The following is a 26741-nucleotide window of genomic DNA, read 5'->3' on the forward strand; positions in this document are numbered from 1 at the left end:
TTGACAGGGAGCTCGCTCTTAATCAGGGAGCTCGGACTAAGTACAGCGGTCTGGAGTTCGGGCTCGGTAGTGAGTTTGGACTTGCTTCCGATGTTCGCTTTGGGTGCTCTACTGTCCCGAGCTGCTTGCCTTTGCCACGTGTCGGGCGATCGCGAGGTTGGGCCAAATTTCCCTTCATCAGAAATGATAAAAATAATTCATATAAATATAAATCTTTTACTCAAATTCTACAACACGATCAATTGTAAATAAGGTATAAATACATAAGAAATGCATACTTATTAAGTAACAACATATAACTTTAGCTATCACAAGAAAACTAATCTTTGGCAGTGTATGTTCAACAGTTTTGGCTATGTACAGGGCTCTCCCTATATTGACATGCTAGTAGTTTGCCCAGTTATGCATTCGTCATGAATATTGTTTTTTCTTTTTTTTTTTTTGTAAGCTTGTCATGAATATTGTTATACTGAGTTTACATGAACTAATATGAGGGTGTTTGGTTCCGTTAACGTTTTTTCAGTAAACATTTTGTACTTGTGTGACTGCAAAACCGAAAATCACATTTAATGAGGGCGTTTATGACACATAGGCGCCATTAGGCACCATATCAGCAAAATGCCAATAAACACCAACCTGTTTCAGGAAACTTCAAAATGAAACTTATTGAAATGGGAGAGGCGCACAGAAACCAAAGTTTGCTTTTACAAACTTCAATACACACAAATGCAATTAATGAGGCATTTGCTGGCGAGGCACCTATGTGGCACCATCAATAAATGTAAAACCAAACATATACTATGTCTTAAGGGGGAGTCCTGTGGACAGTCAGGCTGTCAAACTTGGACAGCCAAATTTTTCTTGGCTACCACTCCCTCTTATTTGGAAAGCGAAATGTATAGATTTGATTAGGTTCAATCATATATAGGGCCTACTAACTGGTCACAGCTTGCGTCTCCTTGTAAAATCCAACGGAGAAAGGAAAAAAAAAAAAAAAAGCTGTCTAAATTCAACAGCCGACAGAGCTTTCCCTACACCGTAGTTCACTCTCCTTGACCTTGTAACGGTATCAATGTTGAATACGTTGCTGGAGCTCACATTACCTAGATCACACAGAACAATTCAGCTCCAACCCTCAGTGAAAATGGAACATGCCCTGGTCTGAAATAAATTCAATATATCAGATCAGTTAGGTTTTTTATTTCAAATGAGAGTGGTGGCATAGCTGAGCTATTGATCAGTGATCAGAGGATCTAGCTATTAAGCATGGCCTATAGAGTACACCAACACAATAGAGATGGTGGAGCGGAATATCACTATATCAGACAGTTGAAGGAAATAGAGAAATATCACATTCCAGAGATATCTCAAGAGGCAACATTCGTTGTATTTCTTCCAGCATTTACTACTGTTTTGCTTCAGGATAGACATAGTAGAACACAAAATGGGCTAACTTGCGTCACGGGCCTTGCATTTAAATTGTTGATGTTACAGACCAAAGTTGAAATTTATACCAAATTCTGTGGCTCCAACTACTTCATTTATGAGCTTCTTCTCATCAACCATAATTGTCCATCGCCTTTCCAAGAACTCTTGTGATCCAGGTTTCTTCACGTTTGCAGTGGAGAAGGCAGAAATGTTGTCGGCCAGATTGTGCTGCCTAATTAGCCGAGTGATTGTATAACGTCAGGATCATTGGGGTTTGTCAAGAGTAAAATCCAGATTTCGTCCTCACAAAAATGTTCTCACAACACTTCACAGTTGTGCATTGATAATAGTCTAATATCTTCCCATGAATGAAAACATGCAAGTGCGGAGATGTTTCCAATGCACAGCTGCAAAATGTTGTGAGGAGGATGATGAGAACACCATTTCTGTGAGGATGAAATCCCATCTCTCCAGAACGTGGCAGCTCCTCGCCCCTCGGTAGCCATTTTCTAGTCACGCAGGAGCAACTTAAATGAGGATAGTTGGGTCCAAGCCTTACAAAGCACCCTTCATTTTCCTAGAATGATAAATGAAGACGGTGTTTTGCTTAGATTGACAAACAATACCAACCAAACTTTTCATCTAAATCTAATGCTGGGACCGGAAGACCCATCAAATCTAACCCCAACACAAGGGCAATTGAAGCATCCCAGACAGATACTTCAACAAACCCATGTTTAAGCAATTGTGCTTGCAAAGTAAGAAGCCTAAATCCAATGGATAGAACAAAGCATAGCGGTAGGTATATTTTAAACCCTAATGGATAGAACCAATAAAGTAAGAAGCCTAAATCCAATGGTCCATTAGTCATATTCAATTGTGCTTGCAAAGCATACATAAATTCGATTACTAAACAAAAAAATTCAAATTCTAAAGAACCTGTACGTTAATTCTGGGTGACTCAAACAATTGAACAGATCAAAATGTCAAGATTTTTCAGCATTAATTTCACGGAAAAGGAAATTGAAGAATGAGGCAAATTGTGAACCACGTAAATCAAATAGAACCAAGTGCTAGGTTGCGGTAGATCAAGAGATTGCAACCTTCATCTCCATAAATGTTTTTGTTGTGACCCAGTAGTTGTGTCTTCTGGATGAAGACCTGACAAGTGTTCACATGATACAAAATGATTTAAGAGAAATTAGTTCATCCTCAAAGACAAGAAAAGAATAAAAAACAATGACAGTGGAAGCTTCACAACAAAGAAGTTAAAAAAACCGTACATCACTATTTTCCAAATTAAATTGTCTTAATGATCAAAATATGTGAATTTCAATATCCAGAACATTATAAATGTTTAAATACAAGACACGCTTTAGTAATTCCTCATATGTTATAACGAACATAGACTATTCTGGAGACAGAGAATTTGGAAAGATGACACAAATAAATCAAGTAGAACCTAAGTCCTTTTCCACAAAGAATCACAAATGTGATACAGTGATAACTCCCAGATACCATTCAAATGTGTTAAGAATTCCAATTTCTAGGCCATAGTATTACTAATGCAGGCATTGACACAAGTAGGGGTGGACATGAATCAAGCTTTTCACGAGCTATTCGAACTCGGCTCGTAAAAAACTTGACTTGACTCACAGTCAAGCTCGAACATTTGAGATTTTGAGCTCAAGTCTCTAGCTCAAATCGAGCCAAACCTCAGTTTTTTTATGAGCCGAGCTCGAATAGCCAAATTCAGCTCAGCTCAGCTCGAATCCACCCCTAGACACAAGGAAGAACCAATGTAGAGTTTTTTTAGGTACTATATAGTACACATTAGAGGGGAACCAAGTGTCAGGATAGAACAAAGTGCACGTGAAGCCCACTGGCCATACCACAAAGAGTTTGCAGTTCTGCGGGTTTGATCCCACACCTCCTATTTTAGAGGGATACTAACTGGCCATCTCACCTACTGGGTCATTGGAAAAGAACCAATGGAGAGAGAAACCAGTTTTCCCAATTACCCATCCAATGGCAACTTTGTAATTTTAGGATGTTTTGAATTTAAGGTTTCTTTAGTTTTTAATTTATTTTCTATTTTTTGTGTCTCGAGAACAAGGCTTTAAGTCCTTGAAATTTTCTATTCTTGGGAAAAATTAAAATCGCAACTTATGGTAATTTACCATTGATTGTCATTCCCATGATTACTACTAATAGTAAAATTGTAATTTATTATTTTTAGTGATTCCTAGGACCAACATTGGGTAATGGCCTTTTAATTTCTGATTTCTATAAAATAAGCTAATTGCGGTAGGATTAGTGAAGTGCTATTGAATTTATTTTAGGTGTTGGAGTCCTTATTTGAGTTTCCCTATGGGTTATCTATTGGATTACCTAAGCAGTTGGAATTGGTTTTAGATCAGTCTCCCTCCCTCCCTCCCTCTCCTAAAGGTGCATCTTTCTTTTCTTTCTCTATATTTCAATCTAAATCTCTTCTCACAATTCGGGTCATTAATTCTCCAGTATTTATTTCAAATTTCAAGGACATAATGTAAGAGCTAGAGCAGAAAATTTGTTGATTACGGAATGGAATCCAAGGGAAAAATGAACAGTTACCTAAACAGCACTATTCTTTGTTCAAGACCTTGGGAACTTTGATATATGGCTCCTCAAAGCTTGGAACTGCAGCTAACATGGCCTCCCTGTTTCCGAAAAGCGAAGTTACATTGAGCTTGATTAAGGCATAATGCTCATCAAATTCTGCTGGTAACGTGTTAAAGTGCTCAAGAAATAAGATTAAAATCTTCACCACCTATTCTCAAATGTTTCAGGCACATCATTCCGCAGATTGTCACCTTCAGTATCTGTAAACAAAGAATATAGAAGCTTAGCATGAGGGACCAGAGCCACATCAAATTGCTTGTACATAAGTCACCTAAGGCATTAATTTTCATGAATGCATAAACACAAAACAAACTTTGGCAGGGTGGCATCAGATACATAATAGAACATAACCTGGTGTAATCTGACCAAATGAACATGGAGAAGACAATGACAAAAAATGGGGATGCTTCACATGAAGGGCACATGGTATCTGATTTGTGTCTGAAGTCTAAACTATGGAGACAAATGAGATATGAGCCATTAGCTAAAGTTAAATGAATCACAAGATTATATTATCTCTGTTAGTATCATAATGAAGAAGGCATTCCTTGTTCAAAAATGACAATGGGCACCAATTACTTCTTGAAAAATCAATTGACAAAAGTTAGTGCAAATTATCCAATACCATATTCCCTTCAAAAGAAATCCATGGTTTAACTAAGTTGTCAAGACAGACAAAACCAGACAGATGGACCAGAACTGGGAACCAGCAGCTAAAACAGATTTTAGGCTGGCTGGTTTTTAGAAATCTTGATCAAACCTACCTCATCATCACCATCCATGCCTTATCCCCACTATATGGGGTTGGCTATCAAACCTACCTCATATAGGTTGGTTAATACCTATTATAAGCTGGAATTATTTGCTATTTTTCCTTTTTTTGAAGCTTATTTTGATATAAAATAACTTTAAAAGATAATCTGGAATTATTTTCTTTTTTTTCCTTTTTTTGCATTTTTTATTTGAGCAAGTTGAATGGTTGAACATGACAATTGGACAGTTTGATACCATGATCCAGTGATCAAAACAGTTTCACATCCAGTCCAATTCTGACATTGGTATGTAGTTAACAGAATTTGTTACCAACAGGAGGCAGACACCCTTGTCAACTAAAACTGAGTTCCTAATCAACTTGTGCATACGTAATATATGAGCAGAGTTGATTATCAAAAAACCTGCTCTAAGTGCAGGCTCAATACTTTGAAGATCAACAGCTTGGAGTTGTCCAAACCTGTCATAAGAAGCAAAAATCAGTGATAATAACCATCACAATTGTAAGAATGAGCCAAAATTCTTTATAACTGTGGCAAAGGTTTAAAATAATTAGTAATGACCATAAGTTCTCCCCTCAACAAGTTCCCATTTTCATTTTTTAATGCAATTAGTTCTTTTAATTATTTTATGTATTTTACCAAGGTTTTAAAAGGCAAGAGGCCAAAGTGAAGCAGTTGGGCTCAGAGTGTCAAAGCATAAATAAGCGTGAACAAAGTTTGGAGTGCCCCACTCCTGGCCAGGGGAGCCATGCCCCCCCCCCCCCCCCCACGTCCACAGAAATGTCCACTTTTAATAGTCATTCATGTACCCTCCCCCCACTCCCCATCCCAATGGTTGCACCCACCCATGGGCACATCCATATTTATCCCCCTGCCTCCCACAATCCACTTTAGGTTTTGGCTCCCCTCATGAAAAATTCCTGGTTCCGCCCCTTCTCCTGTCCCCATTTCCCCCACAAAGAACTTCATATGCAGCAAAATTTTGAATTTTTGTTTCCATAAGTTTCAAATCTTGACATTTGAATTTGAGAAGTTTTAACTGCTTGGAAAGCATGAACAAAATTTGGAATGCTCCACTCCTGGCCCCATTTTCCCCCACAAAGAACTTTATATACAGCAAAATTTGGAATTTTTATTTCCATAAATTTTGAATCTTGATATTTAAATTTGAAGTTTTAACCGCTTAGGATATAATCCTAGCTCAATTGGACCTGCCCAGGAATTTGCATCTAATAAAGAAGTGGTCCAAAGTCCTATCCTTCTTGCCACAGAAAAGGCTTTTTTTGGGCCATCCAGTCCTATCCTCCCCCGTCCCCATTGGAGAACAGCACTTACAGGAAGTGCAATCAAGAGAGTTTATATCAAATAATAACTTGCAGTTTTTAGTAGCTAAAAGTACCCCAACACATTAGAAAAGTTCAAAATCTTGACAGAGTATCTGCCACTTAAATGCTGTAAATATGTCTCCTTGCAGGGGGTTGCACAAGCTATTTTTCGAAACCCCACCAAGAAGATTTTGTGTAGGTTAAAGGAAGCAAAAAATAATTAAGTACTAAGCAAATTAACAATAAAGCCAATCTTTACATTGCCAACCCCTATTTTTGTCTAATAAGAGCAAGATGAAGTAAGGGGTGTAGACCCTTCCCCCAGATTCTTGTTCTAAAAGGAGAACATAAAAGGGGCAGCACCTCCCTGTTTTTTCTTATTTGAAGAAGAACATGAAAACTCTGGGTTTCCACTCAAATCTCAAAGTCTCAAATTCCCAAACTCTTGGTCAAACAAGAGATCTCCAGTTTATCAGTAATCCAGTTTCCTTCTTGTAATCAAATGAAAATTACATTTTCACCTTTACATATATAATCTAACCATCAGTTTTGTTTTACAGGGCCATCCATTGAGGCATCTGTGTCCTGCAACCTGAGGCAAAAGGTACAAGGCATATACCTCTTCTCATATTATCATATTCTTCAATTTTACCCTTGATTACTATGGTGTATACTCACAAAGCAAGTATGTCCTGAGAAGTATAGAGTACCAAAATTGATGAATCAACATGGTCATGAGTCAATCCATGTTCAAACAAGAAAGAACTAAAATGTGTAAATTGCACGATAGAGATTCCTTGACCATTGAGTTGGTGTACTGTGGATCAACAAAACCTAGGAGTTGTGCATGTAGAGTATCTCAAATAGCCATGTCAAATGCAATTTACAGACCAACAGTGGATGCAATGAAGAGAATAGATCTGGTGGTGGAGGTAGACAACTTGATTGAGACTGAAGCTCCTCCAAAACAGAAACCCATTTGTTGGACATACTTCTGGGCAACAAGCTTTCCTTTGAATTTTTCAATGAAGCCATTGAAATTTTATTTTAATATGAGTACCCAATGGGAACCTAGCATAGCCTTGGAGGGAAGAATTGCCAATACCAGTGATGGTACATGCTATTCAGGGTGTTGGGAGGGATGGACCGATGGAGTGGGTACAACCTCACCTCAGCATTGTCTTACATTAATTGGAAGTTCTCAGACTTGACCCATATTCTCATGCTTGTCAGCCCAAGAATCAAGACACAAGTTATATATAATTTTCCCAATCATGGATGAGAAAAGAACCAATACACTTTGCGGTTTGCACTATATTCCAAAAACAACCTGATGAAATTTAGGTAGGATTTGGAGCATGACCAATATTAAACATATAGACAAAAGGGAAAAGGCAGAAATATAAGTTCTCATTAACACAATCAGTTTGAAGAAACTGAAGGAGAATTTAAGTCTTTGAGATGACTTTGTCGACTGCAATTTAAAGGTGTAAAATTATATATCAAAAGTTACATATTCTTAAAACACTGAATACAATTTACAATCATGTAGACTGACATAACTGGCCACATATTAATGTAAATAGTTAAGAGCCTAAACCATGCAGAATCACAAAGTTCATCCTAGTCTAATGCCCTCAGTAAACATATTCACTAAGAGGGTATTCGTCAATGTGTATGGATTTTGTTTTTTCAAACAATAGTAACTGCAACATCAGCAAAAACATGAAAAACAAAATCATACATATTGGAAAACACCCCCTAAGACCTAAGTGTATAAAAAGTGTAGGTATTAACTCGGATCACATTGCGTAGAACTGAGATGGACTTCTAATACGCTCAATTAATCAAATACAGATTGATGGGATTTGTGTATCATAATAGGAAAAACAAAATCCCTCCAACCCGATTCTTAATTAGTGGAACCGTCCATTATAATTACCACGAACCAGTTTCTATCATCTTGCCATGGAGCTGATAGTACGATGTTTTATGACATATATTTCCGAAGCTACTGAAGTATGTGATTCTATATAGACTATTGTAATCAAATAGTATTTAAAGGCAATTCATAGCTATCAAAGAAAATAAGAAGTATCATACATATATAGCTAATGATGAGAGATGAACCACATAAGAGAAGTACCAATCTATAACTTGTCGAATCTTGGGGGCGAATTCCTCCGCCTGCAGTTTCATGGAAGAGTTCATGGTTAAATTTAAGCGAGTGGGAAGAGTTTAGTTTGAAGCTATTACCTCTTTGGGAATGAGAGAGATGCGAGCGGTCTCTGCTAAAAGAGGCAAGTCAGGGGGAAGAAGAGCGGAGGGAACAGAGTAGTTCCGAGCTCTCCACTGGGATGACCAAAGGCATCTGCTTTGTAGAAGAGATGATACTCCCATTACAAATGATGCTCTGGTGCTCATTGTTGGGTGAATGACTCGCTCGTCCAAGGCCCAACTACAGTTACTAAACGCAGGCTATTATCCGAAACAAAGCATAAGTGCTCACGGTTCGGTTAAGTTTTTTTTTTAACCGAACCGACCAGTTCGGTTTTTTTTCAAAAACCAAACCGATGTACCGGTAACCCACATTACGGTTTTCGGTTTTTTATACTAATATAACTTTGCATTCAAAAATTAAAAAGAAAAATAAAAAAACGTCTAAACGAAATTTCTGACGAGTCGTAACTATCATTACATTATAAAAAATTAAATGTCTTAAAAACATTAGGGATGAAGGGAAAATCTATGATACTAGAAAGACGTGGTACTAGAAAAGCTTTAACCAATCAAAGGACTCTCATGAATTTTGATTAATACCACCTGATTGATCATCTCTTTTTGATACCAGCTGATTGACCATAACTTTTCTGATATCATATCTTTTCAGTATTATAGTTGAACCCTTCAAATTTATAGTTGATTAGGAACTAAAACATTATTTGATGCATTATTAGTAATGACATTACAAGGTATCTACATGAAAATGTGATTCTTAGGAATTTTAGGATTTACAAGAATTAACTTGACATGTGTATCTTAATTTTTTAACCTACATCTCTTAAAATTGTCTTTCTAATACTCCCTTTTTTTTACACTTCCAATAATTTTAACGTTAATTGTATTCAAATTTTATTGATTTTGGAGGAAACCATAAGAAATGGGAGATTCTTTTGGGTTGAGACAAATATAGGAGAGATTTTTGGGTGTGTTATCTGATTTTATTGGTATTAATCTATAGTTAAAGATCACATAACCAAACAGCCAAGTATAGAGCTTTCTTATATTTAGTTTCCTGAGAAAAACATACATTGATATATTTTAAATGTCTTTTTTTTCCATTTTATTTGACTAATAAAATGAGGCTTGTGCCTCGACAAATTGAGGCCAAAGGCAGAGAGGCCTTTGCTGATTGGGAGCCGACCTAAACCAACAAAATGTTTGGGATGTATACCTTTTGCTTGATTCGTATGGGGTACAAATCCATGATTAAACCAAGTTATAAATATCGATACGTCGGCGTATCAGGCGATATCGATAGTGTTTTTTTTTACTTTTTTATTTTTTCAAAACCAGTTCATGGGGGCGGTTTAAGGCTCCACCCCCTGAACCAGTCAACCCTGATACACACTCTGTAGGGGCATATCAGGAAGCTCCCGAAATGATATGTATCGACCGATACTTTGAACCTTGGATTAAACCGATACTCTGTAGGGGCATATCGACCGATATTGATTTTGCTTTTCTCTGAATTAGGCCGCTTGTTACAATGTTTTGTTGCTTATCTGTACATACAATGAGACTGAACCGTCCATAGAACTTTTTGACGTGCATACTGCACGAGAGCCCCACCATTATGGCGCCATCCAAACGAATCAGTAACCTGACGGCGTTTGGCAGTCACTGTTTTAAGCTGTCATTGTCTCCTCCCTCTTGCAAGTTGGAAGTGTTCCTTTCACTGATGGTGTTGCTACATTGTTGGAGTTGTGGAGCAACCAACGAAGTTTTATGGGACCCGCTGGAACAAGAGGGCTTTGAGTCTCGATCACCCTCAACCTCAGGCAAAGTAGCAGAAACCACTTTAGTTGACTGGTTATCCTCAGCTTCAACACATTCCTCATGACTAACTCTCTCTTTACCACCACCTGTATGCAATTTGTATAGATGCCAACATGCTTTTAAGTGTAAATCAACGCATAAAGGGACTGACGAAATTAATTTAGCATACTAGGGATACCTGTATTAGCAGCAGCAGAAGATGGAACCGTTGTATGTGAGGACGCAGATGATGCCCCAATTCCCCTTTTCATCCTTGACTGTGTTATTGCCACCAAAGCCAGAATAATTATAACTTAGATGACAAGTTTTAAATTCTTCTATCAAACTTGTGGAAGATGTCACTGTATAACTCAAAGAAGCATTAGAGTATTTTATTAAACTTAAGATATTAAGTCACAAACCTTTGCATTTTCTTCGCAATGCTTTACAACAGCCAATATGTTTGAGTAACGACCATGCACCAGCGTATATGCCCATAGAAGAAGCTTCCTAGGGATGCTGAGATCAACAATGTCAACCCCATCCATGCCTGGTTGAAATGGGCCTTCTACTGTCAACCGAGATGGCACTGTATACAGGTTAATGCCTGATGGAAGAATACCACAGGAACTCTCCCGATAGAAATTGTATGAACATCTTAATAAAGCATTAGCAGTATCCATATTTTCCTCGGATGCTTTCTTTATTATGATGCTCTTGATTTTGGACAAGACATGGTTCCATTTTGTTTCAAGGTCCTTTAAAGTAGCTGGGTCTTCAAATGATGAATGCCATAGCTCATTCTCTTGAAGATCAACACAAAGGTGTACATTATTTTCTGAGCCACCAGCTGCTGGATCAGAAACCTGAGCTCCATTTGAGCCTTCAGCACGCAATGGAGTGATCAGGACCAAGCTCACCACAATAGATCGACACCAAGCTGCAGAAGCATGCCTGCATACTTTAGCACAATTACTATTTGAAAGTTTAGGGTTCTTAAAACGCTTCCGGATCTTCTCATTTATTCCTTCAAGAATATCCAATTTGACATCCCTCTCTAATGACTTGATATACTGATGGAGGTAACTGCCATGAGGAAACAGCCCTGTCAAAAAGCATATACACCAAATTGAACCATAGAGGAATGCATAGCATTCATGTCACTTACCCATAGAAACTATTCTCAAATAACTCTGAACTCTTGATTTCAGGTAAACTGCTTATATCTGTACACAAGTTTCCCTGGTCCATGAATAAGTTGAACATCCTCTCCATCAGATGCTCAACAGAGCTATTGACAGCACAAGATCCAAGGTTCTCAGCTTGACGAATAGCTGCAATTTGTGCTTGAATATATCTTCCAAGGGCAACTGGAACAATATCTTCAAGACACAATGAAAACTGCATTCAAACATGAAACTGCTTGGTGAAATTCTCTAAACTGAGTTGCCGTTGAACCTTCCTACAAAACCTTCTGCAGTAAAACATACTTGAATAGAAGTAATTCATCCCTTACCCTCTTATCTGACCGAAGAGATACGTAAGCGCGGTCAAGGGTACACAAGTCTTCAGTCTCTTCCAACAATTTCAAATAGAGCAATGTGTACTTCCGAATGCAGGTAATAAATTTCCGAGAACTTTCTGGTAAGTTAACTTCCAGTGCCCTTTTGCTTCCAGTAAGGCCTGGTGTTTTTCGCCTTATAGCCAAAAAGAAATTAAAGTTAGGTACATTGATTGCATATGATACTCAAAAAGCCATTTCTACCAACACTTCTGAGAAAATATGAAACATTTAGTTTGACTTCAATTTAGAAAATAGAAATGAAGGAAACCTCTATACCTTCCCTTTTTTACCATGCCATCAATCTCCCACATATTAATCGTAAAGGAGGAGCGAGATGATTTGAAGCAAAATGAAAGTTCCTCCCTTGCCCTCTCCAAATCCCCACTCTCCCCCCTTCTATAAAATCCTTGGGCAAGCATATATCTTGCCTTATGGAAATGCTTGAGATCCCCTTCTATACAGATGTCAAGGGCAGAAAGGCAATCGTTATATAGAATGTGCCATACTTTGTCCTTATCAGGAGATTCCACATGCTTTCTCTCCTCCAAAGCAATTTGTTTGCTTTCATCCTTATCATCCATCGGCAACTGCGGAATGTCAACAGCAGTTCCACCTAAGATATTCATTACAGTCTCCTTTGTTGATTGACTAAAGCAATACTTTGCAACAACCTGAAATGAACAAAGAAAACACTAATCAATTATGTAATCAGTGATTGATCAGATAACTAAATATTTGCTTATATTTTAATAATTTAGTCTGAGAAAAGGTTTCTTAATCAGGCCAATTAGGCTTCTCCACTACAAAAATGGCGATGTTGTAGCCAATTTATACATCCTCCAGTATTGGATTGGCCAAATCTTCGCAACTATGCACTACATTATCCCTAGAGCCCACTTTGTTTTGGAGTTTTCAATGGTGATATTGGGCATCCAGACTTCCAAGTAATGCAAAAATTTACTCAAAATGGTGTTTTATTTTGGATACCATGGAAAGAGATTTTGAGCTGTAAATAGATGTAAAAGGAGGTATATGACGGTTCCAACTGGCTCAGTTGGTAAGATCTCTGGCTAGTTGTAGGCTTATAGCAGAGAGCCAGAGACTTGGGATCAAATCCCACTGTCACCAGAGTTGGGGGTTATGAGTAGGGGGACAGGCTACCCCCATTGTGTAGCCCCAAGAACATAAAAATAAAAAGGTAGATAAAGTCCTTTTGGGTCCCCAACACTGTTGCCATTCAAATGTTTCTGGATTCTTTTGGATTGCCTAAACAACTCATCTAGCAAATGTTTCTCTTCTGACATTGATGATATAAATATTTTTATAAGCAACAGAGGATAAATAACTTTATTAAGAAGCAAGCAGAAAAAGCTCCAAGCCCGACACTTTTGTCAACAGAAGATAAATATTTTAAGACCAAGTATTTACAAATTTTCTCCAGGCCCCAGTACACCCCATCTAAGGTTATCCCTTGGGACTCCTATTGTCACTAGTGTCCTCTAGGACTGTTTGCAGTTATTGGAATCCACCTGAAGAAGTTCAAGTATGTTGCCAATGATCTTGCTTCTCTTACCAGAAATCTTAATCGCCATAGTACTTCTCTTCATAGCATCCAGTTTTAAGCCAGTTGACAATTCCTTTCTGCTAATAGATTTACCCACTTGGTTACAAGAGGATATTTCAAACCTTGCAGAAATGCCAAAAATTCTGCTCTGACTAGATAACCATCTGCAACTGATCCTAAGGTACTGAAAAGTTTTCCATCAAGATCGTTGAATACACCCATGCCCAACACTCCTGGATTTTACCAAGCAGCACCAGTCAAAATTTAACCTTAATTTATGACATAAATATGTTGACTTTGTGACATTCCCAGTGAATTGTCCAGGAAACAGGACAAACAATGACAAGGGTTGTACTAATAGGGGAGCATCCTTACTTGTTGTCCCATCTGAAAAGGACAGAAACAGAAAGGACTTTGTTGAAAGGTCCTTTACTCATATATGTGCATATGCTTGCAGCTTTCTCATGGATTGGGCTTTGGTTTGTCTCTGACTTAAAAAAAAAAAAAAAAAAAAAAAGAAAAGAAAGAAAAGAGAAGGGACTTTGTTTTTACCTGGTGTTCTTTTTGGGGAATAGAGGTGGTACATTTAAAGCATTTCAGGGACCTTTTTTTTTCTTTTTTCTTCCCTTTGTTTTGCATATCCCTCCACAATCCACATATGCTTAGTATTTTTTTTTTTTGTTTATTCACTGAAAATATCAAGAAAAAACTCAATTTGTGGGGAAAAAAACTTTCAAGAAAACAACAAAATGCAAAATGGATTAGACAAAGGCAAGATATAATTACCAATAAAAAAGAGGGGAAAAGGATAAGAAATAAAGATAGAAGAAAAGACATGCTCAGAGCAGTAACCTGGAGGGCTTCTAGATCCTGTTTACCGCATGAACAAAGTAACTTGAGACGTGATGCGTGCATCCTATACACAGGATCTACTGCCGACAAATTCAAAGTGATAGCCTTGTCATAATATGAAAAAGATTTCTCATGTGAATATCCTAGCTTTTCACAAAGCTTCCCCAAGTAGAATGCATATGACCATTCTTGCCTACATTCAGAAAGAATATCAAATATTCTTGTCAAAATATTTAATAACTTGAAGAGTCAAAACAAGAAAATAGTTGAGGACAAGCTGAAGTACTTCTGTGCAAAAGCCTTCTCAAAGTGTTTCATTGCATTCTGACAGAACATCATCCATTCTGTGTCTCTTGTAGGTGTAACAGATCGCTGATCATAGAATGGTACAACATTCTGAATGCCATCATAGTAAACTAATGCCAATAACTCATGTATCTCACTCTGGAACAGTGGAACCAAACAAATTTCATCAGAATGGTGAGTAACAGTACCCTATAATATTAGTATTTTAATGTAAAAAGGGGGCATGACCACTGGCAGGCATAAATTGCCAAGAATATCATTGCAGCAACATGGACAGAGAATGACCTGCTGAACTGGAGTCCTTGCCAAAGCCAAACTCATTAATAAACATCGCCTGCTCCTTCTTCGACTTGTCTCAACCCTTTGAGGCAGAGTAGAATTTTTCCTCCATCCCACAACATTTATGTGTTTACTGCCATCATTCAGCAACAAGTCCACCTCCTGTTTCAAAGAAACAAAGGAGTTTTTTTTTCTGAAAAAAAAAACAAGGAGCACTGTAGCTCGAAATTGCCAGCTACACCAAAGTGGGGTTTAAATAAAGTGCACTTTTTACAGAGTAATGCAAACTACTTGTAACAATATATCTTACTTCATCATAGATGTTTGCAAGTCGTTGCCAGCTCTCAAAGCGTAAAGGATTGTACAGTAAATCATATTTGAAGAGGTTCGTATTTTGCTCTACAAATTCTTCACCTTCCTTGGTGAGTACAAAACCAGGCCATTTATCAGTTGCACTCATTTCCTCAGCTTGAGCAAGGAAATAATACAAGTTACCATAAACTTCCGAATATGGCTCAGAGCTGCAATGAGATAATATTAACACATCAATAAGATGAAGTATCAAGCATAATAATTGGAGAAGTGAGTGGTCATAGATGAGATGAGAAAAATACATGAATTGCACAAAACATAGAGAAACAAAGCTACACATGCAGGTATACCTCCATACAGATAATGACTTGCACTGTTTGAGGGTTCTTCCTTTAGGAAACATTATACTCATTACAGACTCAAGAAATCCATCAGACCCAGCCTCTTCTGAGAGCTTATCTTCACATAAATCAGGATTATCTAAAAAGTTATCAATTGAATTTTCAGCCAAAATGTCTAGTGGTGGTTGCGGAAAGTGTTTACGTATAGCTCTTAATACTCTTCGAAGTTTCACCAAGCCTGCTCTCTGAGGCAGAGAAATGAAATTGTTGCTCAGAAAATTAAAGGGAAGGAAAATTGGGTTATGGCGTCCACAAGAAACTTTTTATGTCCTTGTTCAGTAAAGAAAATTAAAACACAGAGAACTACTTACAGATGAAGCCTTTGCATAAGGTAATATATACTGAAAAACATCAGCACACTGTTCCTTGGTCTGATAGTCTCCACGACTAGTATTTTTGTGTATGGCTAGGTCATCTTCATTGGATGAATCTGGAGATCTGAGGTTCAGACCATATAGACAGAAAAAGCTCTGGTCTAAAGCATTATCTATTCCCAATTCAATCTTCTTCCTCTCAACATCGACAAGATGGTTTCCACATTCAGTAATTGGATCTCTCACTTGTTCTCCTTTAAGATGTTGAAATTTGTCATCATTGTCATGCTTTCCACATTCTCTTCCTGCATTTTCCTTCTCTAGACTATCATGAGCCAAGACACCTTCTGAAGTCATTTCTTCCAGAACATCCTTCTCAGCTCCACCAGTTTCATGTTTTCCAATAAGTACTGCTTCCACACCTAGAGGAGCACTCAACGGTAATTCATTTTGTGATATCGTTACATGATTACTATGGGAAAGCAACTCATCACATTGAGTTCCATCCAATCCCTTATTTGAATGGAAACCAGACTTGAGCTTCATATCCAATGCTAAGAGATGCTTTATAGCAAGCTTAAGAAACGTTCCTTCCTCCCCCTCACTATCTTTACCAGCACAACAGAGTCCATATTCAGCTAGCAAGTCATGGATCGCCACGATTAGTTCAACCTAGGATAATAAATCAAAACAAAAGCTGATTAAAAGGATAATTCAAAAGACTAACCTAAATGGGAAGTCATATCTAAAACAGGATAAGGCTTACCTGACTTTTAACAGGTACAGTTTGGTCAAGGTGTTGAAGTTTGCAAAATGCAATGGCTGCATCTACAAAACAACGGCTTTCCTGTTGTTCAGTTTGATCCACAGTTCCTAACCCAGAGGATTTCTTACACAGGAGTATGCTCACAATGTTGCACATTACTGTCAAGAGCAAGGATTGAATATTGCCAATACTACCAACAGGAACACAAAAACCTTCCTGCAAGCAGAGAGTGATTATCATTCAACAGACCCTATATACTAAAGAAGTCAGAAAATAGTTAGAACTCATGATTTGAAGTGATGCCTATTCTAACTAAACCAAATAACGAAACTTCATGCTCCATATCCCCTAGGGAGATCTTCAAGAAGTTGCTCTGGGAACAAATATAGTGTATATACTAAGAAACATAGGCAAGAAACTATTTGAATGAATTCTCAACTAATGATACATGGATGGTGAAAGAAAGAGAGGTGGATTGAAGACATAGCATGGCATAAGAACTCCCAATGTTTGGCCCCACTCAATATAAATCAATGTTCAACAACCTAATAACACCTAAAAGGGAACACTTTGATGCCTAAGATTTGGGCTAAGCACTAGTAGTGCAAGTATGGTAGCATTTGTAATCACCTCATTTCACATCTATATAAGGTGCTTTTTATTTGTTTCACCATCTACAATTAAATTCTGACCCTATTCAGAGAAAAGACCACAACTACAGACTAAAATCATAATTATTAGGAAAACAGTAAACTTACAGAAGTGCCTGATTGATCAATGAAATTCTTCACTTGTGACACACTTTGGGATATTGCCTTAACTTCCTCTACAACCAAGTTATACCAGTACTTGCCTGTGGATTCTACTGATTCTAATTCAGAAGTAAGAACTGTTTTTGACATCGACTTCTTGTTGAAGGCTTTACACGAAGCAGGATATTCTGCCATACCAGCAGCAACAGTAAGAACTTGAAGTTTCCGCTCGTGACAATTCAAATATGCTTCAATAGCCATTGGTTTTGCCTTTTCACATGCTGAGATTAAAACATCTAATGCCAATAATTCAATCGATGCTACTCCCTCGTTTTCTTTATAGGCAATAGGTAATAAGTCAAGGTAAACATCTTTAGTAGAGAGGAGAAGTGGAGAAAGCAAACTTACACATTCCAAATACATTTCTTTATCAATCATCTCACCAATAGTCTTCTTCAATAAGGAATCAACTTTCAATAGGTGAATTTCATGAAGAATTCTTTCAGGGGATAACTCTCTGACAAGCTTGCAATGTGGGAGGACCACAGAACCTGGAGGATTATGTGTACTTGTATTATTGCTCAGAAGTGACAATGAAATACAAAATTCTTCATGAGCTTTTTCCTTTTCACCAGACAAAACGGATAAGCGACCACTTAGCCAGAAAAAACGGACCCAAAAGGAACTTTTACCGCTTAAGATAGAACCATGCAAATGTGTCTCCTTATGAACAGAACTATTTGCCAATAACCTGCCAATGTCATGATAACTATCATTTTCATTCCAAGATAAATGCTCTGACTGCACTACACTTTTGTTAAGATCACTTATGCTAGTGCCCATATCACTGTCAACATTAAGTGCAAAACTCGAGTATACTGGATAATCTACTGCTACCATCTCAACAACCTTACAAAGATGATAAGGTGCTTCACATATGAACTCTGAACGCCTGGACTCATTGGCAGAACATGATCCAAGATCATAATATAGTTCAGCAAGAAAAAGACTACATTCAGGAGTCCTGTCCTGTCCCCAGTGCCGTGTCAACTTCTCCAACTCCAGAAGTTTGATGAAGGCTTCCTGGTATGGAGGGAGTCTATGTGCTATATCTTCCAAGAGCAAGTGGCCCATATGGTATGCACCATAATTTTTTTTGGTTTCCATGACAAACCTTCCGATGTCATTATGTTCGGTAAATAAGGTATTGTCCAGATTATCAGGACAAGGAACACATCTTGCAGCATGATCAGAATTTTTGGTTACTGATTTGCCAACAACAAAAGGTTCTAGAAATTGAATAACAACTTTTGCCATATCCTTGCTGGTGGCAAAGTCCAGCTCTTCTTTCCCTGGTTTACGACTTCTAAGCCTTTCAAGACGAGAACTCCGCCTTTCATGAGGATGTTCTTCATATACACCACCTTCTTTTTCTTTCACAGTAGTAGATTTGTCAGTGTTATAATCACTCGGATGCACATTTTCACCAGCTGGGATGACACTCGGTCCTTTTCCTTCTGTAGATCCCATAACAACATCTGAAGGATGCAAGTGTATGCTTAATCTGATATCTCCACTTCGATACAACTTCCCCCCACTGTTGCTTTCTGATGCTTCATGAATCTCCAAACTACTTCCACTTGCATCTAAATTGGGCACAGGAACCTTAGCACGTTTTGAGATGAGCTTGTCATTTACTTGATCATCTTGATTATGCCCAGCCTCTGGCTCAGAGCCATGCCTATTTACTGGGAGTAAGGCTCCCAAAATAGCATCTGCAAGAGCTGCCCAGGATGCTTCTGTTAAATGCAATTCTATATTCTGACTACACCTTTTCGATGCAACCCCTTCACTTATATCCTCATCCATTGCTTTTCTCTTCTCAGGAAACTTCAGCCTGACATGCTTTGGTTCCAATTTATCTATACCTCTTGGTGCAAAGGGAACTGGTTCTGACTCCTCAATGGTATTTTTGACATGCAAAGCACGAGAATGTGATGGCCAATGCCTCAAAATCAACTCCGCCACAGAAAGACAAGAAACCTCATCACCAATAGCAATCAGGACTTCTAACAGCTTCTCCATGCAGTTCCCTGCACCCAGCATCCAAATATGACAGTTATTTAAGAAAAACGATAATGATGAGCTAATAATAGAGCTACTTGCAAATTTATTCAACAATAAATAAATATGGTAGTTATCTAAGAAAAAAAGGGCAATGATACATGGGAATTTTTTTTGTAAAACAGGGTGGGAGGTTGTTGAAGGATTTTTTTTTAATCCAAATAATATTTAAATAATTTATAACCCAAATAAGCGGGTTGGCTAGTCTGCTAGCTAAATCATCAAAACTAAAAACAGATGTCCCGTATGGGAGTTCCCTCTCTTTAAGTGGGAGGGACAGGTGTCCTTCACCTAGGGGGAGGAAGTAGTTGCATAACTACCCCACTCCCTATTTAAGCACCTTGAGGGGAAAGTTAGAGTCTCTTCTCTTCGGAGAAAACTGTCTCTCAAGTTATTCTTAAGAAAGGCCAAGATAAAGAGAGAAGAAAAGAGAAGTTTTCAAGGAAAAACAGGGAAGGAAAAGAAGTCTCACTAATACAAGTAGGAAAAGAAAGTCCTCTCTGTGAATACTTCCCATATATGTCTTCTTCTATGTATCATTCTTCCTCTCTCTTTTGTTTTTACTTTTAAGAAAGGAAATATAGGAAAATAAACCATCTACAACCAGGTGCTTTTACTTAGTTGATTATGGTCCCTTTATCAAGACAAGTTAGGGATTGAACCATCTACAGTCTAATTCCTAAGGGCTGATTATGGTTCCCTTCAAATGAAAATGAAGCACAAAGGGATAAAAACCGTCTACTATTAAATATTCAACTTGATTGACTACGGTTCCCTTCTTGTATACAAAATCCAGAGGATTAAGGCTGTCTCAGAATTTCATCTGATTGACTACAGCTTATTGTGAAAGAAGAAGTGAGAAGGAAATCTTCTTTGCATCAAAAAGAAAAGAAAGAAAGAAATGTATTGTTGTAGAGTTTCTCGATTGTGTTTTCTTTTTTCTTCTCATTCTTGTACACTTGATGTAAAAGAAATGTAAATGAAAAGTTCTTTTTTTAAGAAGTACTCTATTGTTCATTTCTTTTGTTCTATGTAGTCATTTCTCTAAGTTAAGGTATTTTCTACTTTCTTGTGGAGATGTAACTAAGGGGAACAATCCGTATGATTCCCTGAATGGGCTTACCCAAAATAATAAAAACTCAATCACTTGATTGAGTGAATTATGTTGCATGATAATTTATTAAAATTTTCACACCAACAAGCATATAGTGCTGCCAGGACAGTTTTCTGATCAGTCCTGTGCATCATCTTTTTTTGATCAACTTGTGTGCGTCATCTTGTTGTACATGTTTTGGTTTTCTCATTAATATATTCATACTTTACCTTCTCTCAAAAAAAGAGTAAAAAGAAGACTACTGGCTATCGGCAATTCAAGGAATTCATGGGAAATCAGCAGTTGTCATCATGGTGTTAGGAGGTGATAGTTGGTCATAATTCATTCTAGAAATATACTATTTTAGTAAAAATAATCATACTATTTATTGCAATCTTCAGACTTACAATTTACAGTTACCATATATATTAGTTACCATAAGGCCATAACTACTATTTATAGTAAACTCACAGTTTGTTATTTTTAGTAATTTCTCGTGCCTATGATATTAGGTCAGAAAAGTGTTCTTGGTTTAAAAATTCGTGTGAGCTTAGAAGTTCTTGAGTGTTGATCAATCCTTTTTTTAGTCATCAAGTATTTCATTCTGTTCAGCTTACCTCAGAGCTTTATAAATCTATTATATGTCTTTAATTAAGAGATGAAATGGATGTGATTTGAATAGAAATTGTGTCCTGCTATTCCTTATGAATTATGATACCCCTAATCTCAGCTCGTATGTTTTGAGCACAAGCACCACATGATTCTCCCATCTTGTGCTACTAATGGTTGCAGCTGCAACTGGTTTTGCTCCCCTACCTAAAAACCTTTAAAACACAACTTTTTTTCAACACATGATATTACCATCCTAAATTAATTCCCAAACACCCAATAGCGTATTTACCTCTATAATCTACAAATTCCATTGCTTCTCCATTCAGCCCACTACATGTTTGATTTGTAGGATTGCTCTTATCTGTCCAAAGAGTGTTGGTTGGGCTGATTGAGACTGGGCTCCTTTCCTATTTTTAGAAGCTCTTGCATTTTGTACAGTATTTTGTTGTATATTGGGGTTATTCCCTGTTTTATTAATGCAAATGCTTTTTATCTAAAAAAAAAAAGATTTTCTCAGGAAAAAAAAGAATATATTATCATCAGGAAGGCACTATCAAACATTAGCAATGGAAATAGAAAGCAGTTCATAGATTCATCAAATCATAGAGGCAAAGGAACTAAATGAATCCTTACAATTGTTGGGGCTGCAAGAAAGCCCCTGCTCAAATGCCCAACGTGAAATACTCAATAAACCCATAGAACATGATAATGTTCCAAGCTGATTCCAGACAACAGAGTCTTTGGTATCAATCTCTACTGCTTGAAGATAGCAATGAAGGGCACTCTCATAATGCAGAGAGCCTTGTTGAACAAAAACAGTGGCAAGATTCTTCAGTGCCAAAAACCTGTAAAGAACTTATGAATAGAAAAGAAGAGGAAAATAGATGGGAGGGAATATTACAATAAAAAAACAAATATTTGAATTTATGCCCACATAATCATCTCCAAGGATGTGGCTAGACACCAGACACAAGAAGAAAAAAAAAAAAAAGCAGATGCACTAATTTTTGTGTTCTATAGCTTTACTTCAAAAGTAGAGCATTGGAATCCAGAGAGCAGTATGCTTTTCTGACAAGATTTTCATTAGTATAGCAGATTTTTAAATACTTTTTTTTGGGGGGTGGGAGACTAATTATTCTAAAATCCATTATTTTTTCTTAATTTTCTATCACATTAATAGCCTAAAGGAAATTCAAGTAAAGCAAACCCTGGTACCTCGTATCAAGTATCAGCAATATGACTATGACCCAGAGGTAGCCAGCACCTTCCTTACTTTTGACTTGTAGGACAGTCTTTACAAAGTTCTCAGTGTTTGGTTTAAGTCTATTATGGACCAAAATACTTTCTAATAGTAGACACACAAAGGCTTCTTTCTTGGGGGAAGAAAGACAAGACCAAAAACCAAAATACACCTTACAGGGAAAAAGCAAGCCAAATAACATATGGTATAATAGAAAGCAAGTAGAACAAAGTTTTTTTTTTTTTTTTGATATAAATTGATCAAGACCAACTGATTAGCATACGTGCCACAAACAAGGCTCTGAATAATCAATACATCTTAAGTAACTAATTTTTGTGGAAGATATTAATAATTAGATCATAAAAAAAAAAAAAAAAAATCATCCAATAGAACACCAGTCATGTTTCTTCCACACCCTTCCATCACAAGGGTCCTAGGGATGCTTCTGTATAGACCATGGTTCCCACTGTCATCTGTCAGAGTATTTGTAAAGAAAGAAACCATAAAATTTTTGGAGTAAATAAGAAGCCTCTAGCTCATCTTTGTGCAGAAACCAGTAGCCTTCTTATGGAGTGGACTCATCTACAGATCCTTCAAGAGGAGAGATTTTATATTTAACTGGGATACTTTTGTGTATAAAGTGCAGTGCATTATAAAGCAGCTTTTGGCTTTTGGCATGCCATTTTTTATCATTCCTTTTTATCAGCAACAAAGAAAAGACAATTTTATTAATATAAACAGGAACTATACATTTTTTTACACAATTGAGAGCACAGCATTGTTATCACTCCCCAATCAACATTACAATTATGCTCAAAACAGTTGACTTCTATGCACCCCTTGTTTAGCCAAGCTATAAGCCCAATTTTTAGCCAATCCTGGAACCCGTTGAATTCTTTTGGCATTTTTTATCCTAATACATGTACTTGCTAAAATATTTTAATTAATATTCAAAAAGAAGAAAAAATACTAGTGATATTGATTCTAATGCAAAACAAGAAAACCTACAAAAGTGTTCAAAGAAATAATAGAATAAGAAAGTAGTTTTTACGATAATAGTGCAAAAAAAGGTCAAAATAGCAAAGTAATGCTTCAAATTCCAAACCTCAGCTGTAACATATGACCATCACTAGCACTGTCATCCACCTAAAAGAAACAAAAACAAAATGTCAGTAAGAAACTATTTTTGAAAATGATCATACACTTGTCTAAAGTTTAATTGAAATTAGTAGAACCTGAGCACTCGATATCAGAGGATCTTTAAGAACAGCTTCTAAAAGTTCACGAGCTTTTGCATATTCTTTGGATTGTAACTTAAGGAGTCCTTCGTGGTAAGTTTGTGAAAGATGAAATTCCTGGAACATTCAAAAAACAAAAGACATCTTTGAGGAATACAATGTAAAACGGAAAACATAAGGAATGAAAATGAAGCAAGAAAAAGAAACAAAGAAAGAAAGAAAAAGAATCAAGAAAGCATACCACAAGAAGTTTTTTCAGCACTGTCAACCAAGTAATGCAAATAATTTCTTTTAACCATGTACATTTATATGTTTAAAGTATATCAAATAAAAAGAAAATAATACACTGAAGTATCAGGTCAACTCCATGGATCAAATTGCAGCTTTTTATCATTACCATCAAGCAAAGCATGTCATATGTTGTCAACACATAAACCAAGTAACGTATAACCATGCCAAGAGCCTTAACCATCCTACATTTATAGCAGCATGGAAATTCCAGCTATGACATATTGTCCTTGAATTTCTAAATTAATTCTCAAATTTTTCATGCTTTTGTTCATATAATACGTTTCTCAATCAAAAGAGTATCGGTATCTAGCATGCCATTCCCTTATAGAACCCTAAGATAAAACAGTTGAGGCAATAATAAAAAGAATCCCAATAAAGGCACGACCTCTTGTTCTCTGATATAGGACAAATGATGCTTCTCTAAACTTTAATAAACACCAAATATTAAAAATACGGTACTCTAATACATTTTTGTAACAATAAAACACAGTGCAATAGCTTTTGGCTTCGTCACTCAACTCCATCCATAACATACAGCGAGTGTGACACTCCCAACAATTCTTCACGGTAGCACTAAACATCCATTTAGCACCAAATGCCACTTCGTTCAAATTAGTGCTCAACCAGTCACCTATTATACCACTGAACTTCTTACCCGAAAAAATGGAAAGAAAAGAGAAAAAACTAGTGAATCCCATATTCAACCTTGCAAATGGTGGGAACAAAATGTTCTGAGTCATATTTACAGGAAGTACTGATCGGACATCAAGTTCAAAGTCACAATGAGTGAATTTTGTACAAAATTTTACATAATTCACCACAAGTCTTCTGGGTTTTACCTAGCTTCCGATAAATTGAACCAGTACGATTCAAAGATTAATACAATATTCTAGACAAAAACGGGTATGAAGGAATTTAAACGCAAAACGTAAGCAATTAGAGTATTAGGTATTAACTATGAGCATAGCGAGCTTAACTATGAGACGCTAAAGCAAAATAGTATGAGAAAAACGGAAAACGGAAAAAGCACACACCTGAGCTTCCTTGGTGGGGGCCAAAGGTTCCCACTGACCCCTGGAATCAGTGTCATTGATGGCAGCAATGGAAAACTGAAACAGAGAGAACCAAACCAATCGATTGAAGATCTAACATTAACAATCAGAGAACATGCAAACGGAAAAGGAAAAATAGCGAAAATTTTACAAAGAAGAAAAATAGAGAGAGAGAGAGGAGTGGAGTATCATGTTCACCATTGCAAATTGTATGTGTGTAACTATGCGTCTTTCAGTTAGAGTTGCAGGCCCATGTTTCGTTCGCTTCGGATTTTAGGCGAGGGAATTTTCAACTCATCGAGTCATCGCTGAGCTTTCCCTCCTTTCCTCACCGGGATATGCTTCTTATAGAGCGCGCCTCACACCGACCTCAAAGCAACATCTCACATCCCACCCCCACCTGAAACTTTTCCCATGAATAATAAATATAAATACGAAAAATGTTTTCGATGTGCGGTGATCGGTATGAGGCGCGTATTGTAAGGAACGTGAAAAATTGGAACGATCAGACCGGAGCGGTCGGTCCCCAAAAATCCCTATTTTTTAATAAAATTAACCTGTCATAATAGTTTTCGACAATTGCTCCCTTGAACCCTTTTTTTGGTGTGCAACCTTTCCTGAACTTTGACTTCTCAAAAACCACAGTTCATATTTCACATAAATTATACAAGCTGACCCCTCTCTGTCTCTTGTTACTTTGAAACTAAAATAATTTTGAATAAATTTTTTAAACTACTCTTATGATTTAATAAATTGATTAAGTATATTCTTATTGTTTAAAAATTGTTTAAGGGTGTGTTTGTTTTCTCTTAACTCTTATCTCTTAAGAGAAATCATTCAACTTTAAAAGAAAAATGGTTGTTTGTTTTCTCTTATCTCTTATCTCTTAAAGTGCAATCATACAACTTTTTGTTTTCTAATAATATCCCCAAAAAGACAAACAGGAACTCTCATATATGGGGTCAAAATAGATATTTGATAATTTTCAGAATTTATAGTTCAGAACAACATTCTCTGCAAAAGAAAAATTCACCAATACCAATATACTTTTTAATGTAATTACCGCACTTTCAGATGTCAGACTTAAGAGCAAACAAACAAGCCCTAAATCTTACTAGTATGGTTAAATATGAACAGAATGGTTGAAATGTCCATTTTACCCTTTGATTCAAATTTAAGAACAAAAATTAAATTTATCTTTTTTGTCCCTTGTTTTAAGGCATATGTGCAGGTTCAATAGAACGTCCAAAAAGTAGAGACCGAGCACCATCGTCGTCACTGCAATTTCCGAACAACGGAGTTTTGGTGATAAAAAGTTTTTTATACATTCTTTTATTTAAGGTCACGGTGACCTTAACCAAGAAGAAATCATTAAGCCAGCCACCAAAACTGAAGCAACCGTCGAAATACAGTGACTTCTCCATATCAAAGTAATGGAAAACCACCAAAACTGAAGCAACCGCCGAAATACCAATGACTTCTCCGGATCAAAGTAATGGAAAACGATCTCTCCAGTAATTCTTCCAACCTCAACCGCTGAAGCCAGATCCAACAGAATACTATCCAAAGACCTCCCGATCTCTGTTAGTGCCAAAATTGCCTCCGTCTTGTTCTTGTCGCCAGACTCTCCTCCTTCTCCACCATGACCACCACCTCCTCCATGCACCACGGTTGTAGTTCCCACCATTTCCACCATTGCCACCATTTCTGCCCTGAGAAAACTAAAACCATAGGCTCTCGACTATGTTTCACCTGC

The 26741-nt window shown here is 37.0% G+C and overlaps 2 protein-coding genes across 3 annotated transcripts; both read right to left on the bottom strand.

Annotated features, from left to right (window-relative positions):
• Positions 1–2266: 2266 nt before the first annotated feature.
• Positions 2267–8676, bottom strand: LOC104588239 (glutamyl-tRNA(Gln) amidotransferase subunit C, chloroplastic/mitochondrial-like). Of its 2 annotated transcripts, XM_010246089.3 has the most exons (6): positions 8444–8662; positions 8334–8374; positions 5265–5320; positions 4238–4289; positions 4042–4127; positions 2267–2589 (listed from the first exon to the last, which is right to left on the bottom strand). In XM_010246089.3, exons 1-5 carry the CDS (start codon positions 8609–8611, stop codon positions 4052–4054), a joined length of 393 nt encoding a protein of 130 aa, XP_010244391.1. In that variant the 5' UTR covers positions 8612–8662; the 3' UTR covers positions 2267–2589; positions 4042–4051. The 2 variants fall into 2 exon arrangements, with proteins under 2 accessions (XP_010244391.1, XP_088748970.1); XM_088892844.1 differs by lacking the exons at positions 2267–2589; positions 5265–5320 and having other exon boundaries at positions 4041–4127; positions 8291–8374; positions 8444–8676.
• Positions 8677–9900: 1224 nt separating this feature from the next.
• Positions 9901–25445, bottom strand: LOC104588240 (Tetratricopeptide repeat (TPR)-like superfamily protein). The gene is made up of 19 exons (XM_010246090.3): positions 25184–25445; positions 24968–25042; positions 23640–23759; positions 23510–23550; positions 21798–22009; positions 17342–19428; positions 16584–16799; positions 15815–16489; positions 15453–15688; positions 15101–15311; positions 14797–14952; positions 14492–14649; positions 14206–14398; positions 12066–12460; positions 11742–11922; positions 11394–11626; positions 10648–11311; positions 10425–10503; positions 9901–10332 (listed from the first exon to the last, which is right to left on the bottom strand). Exons 1-19 carry the CDS (start codon positions 25184–25186, stop codon positions 10088–10090), a joined length of 6180 nt encoding a protein of 2059 aa, XP_010244392.1. The 5' UTR covers positions 25187–25445; the 3' UTR covers positions 9901–10087.
• Positions 25446–26741: the final 1296 nt, after the last annotated feature.

This window comes from Nelumbo nucifera, chromosome 8 (assembly GCF_055504915.1).
Source record: "Nelumbo nucifera cultivar China Antique chromosome 8, China Antique-T2T, whole genome shotgun sequence".
Classification (NCBI taxonomy): domain Eukaryota; kingdom Viridiplantae; phylum Streptophyta; class Magnoliopsida; order Proteales; family Nelumbonaceae; genus Nelumbo; species Nelumbo nucifera.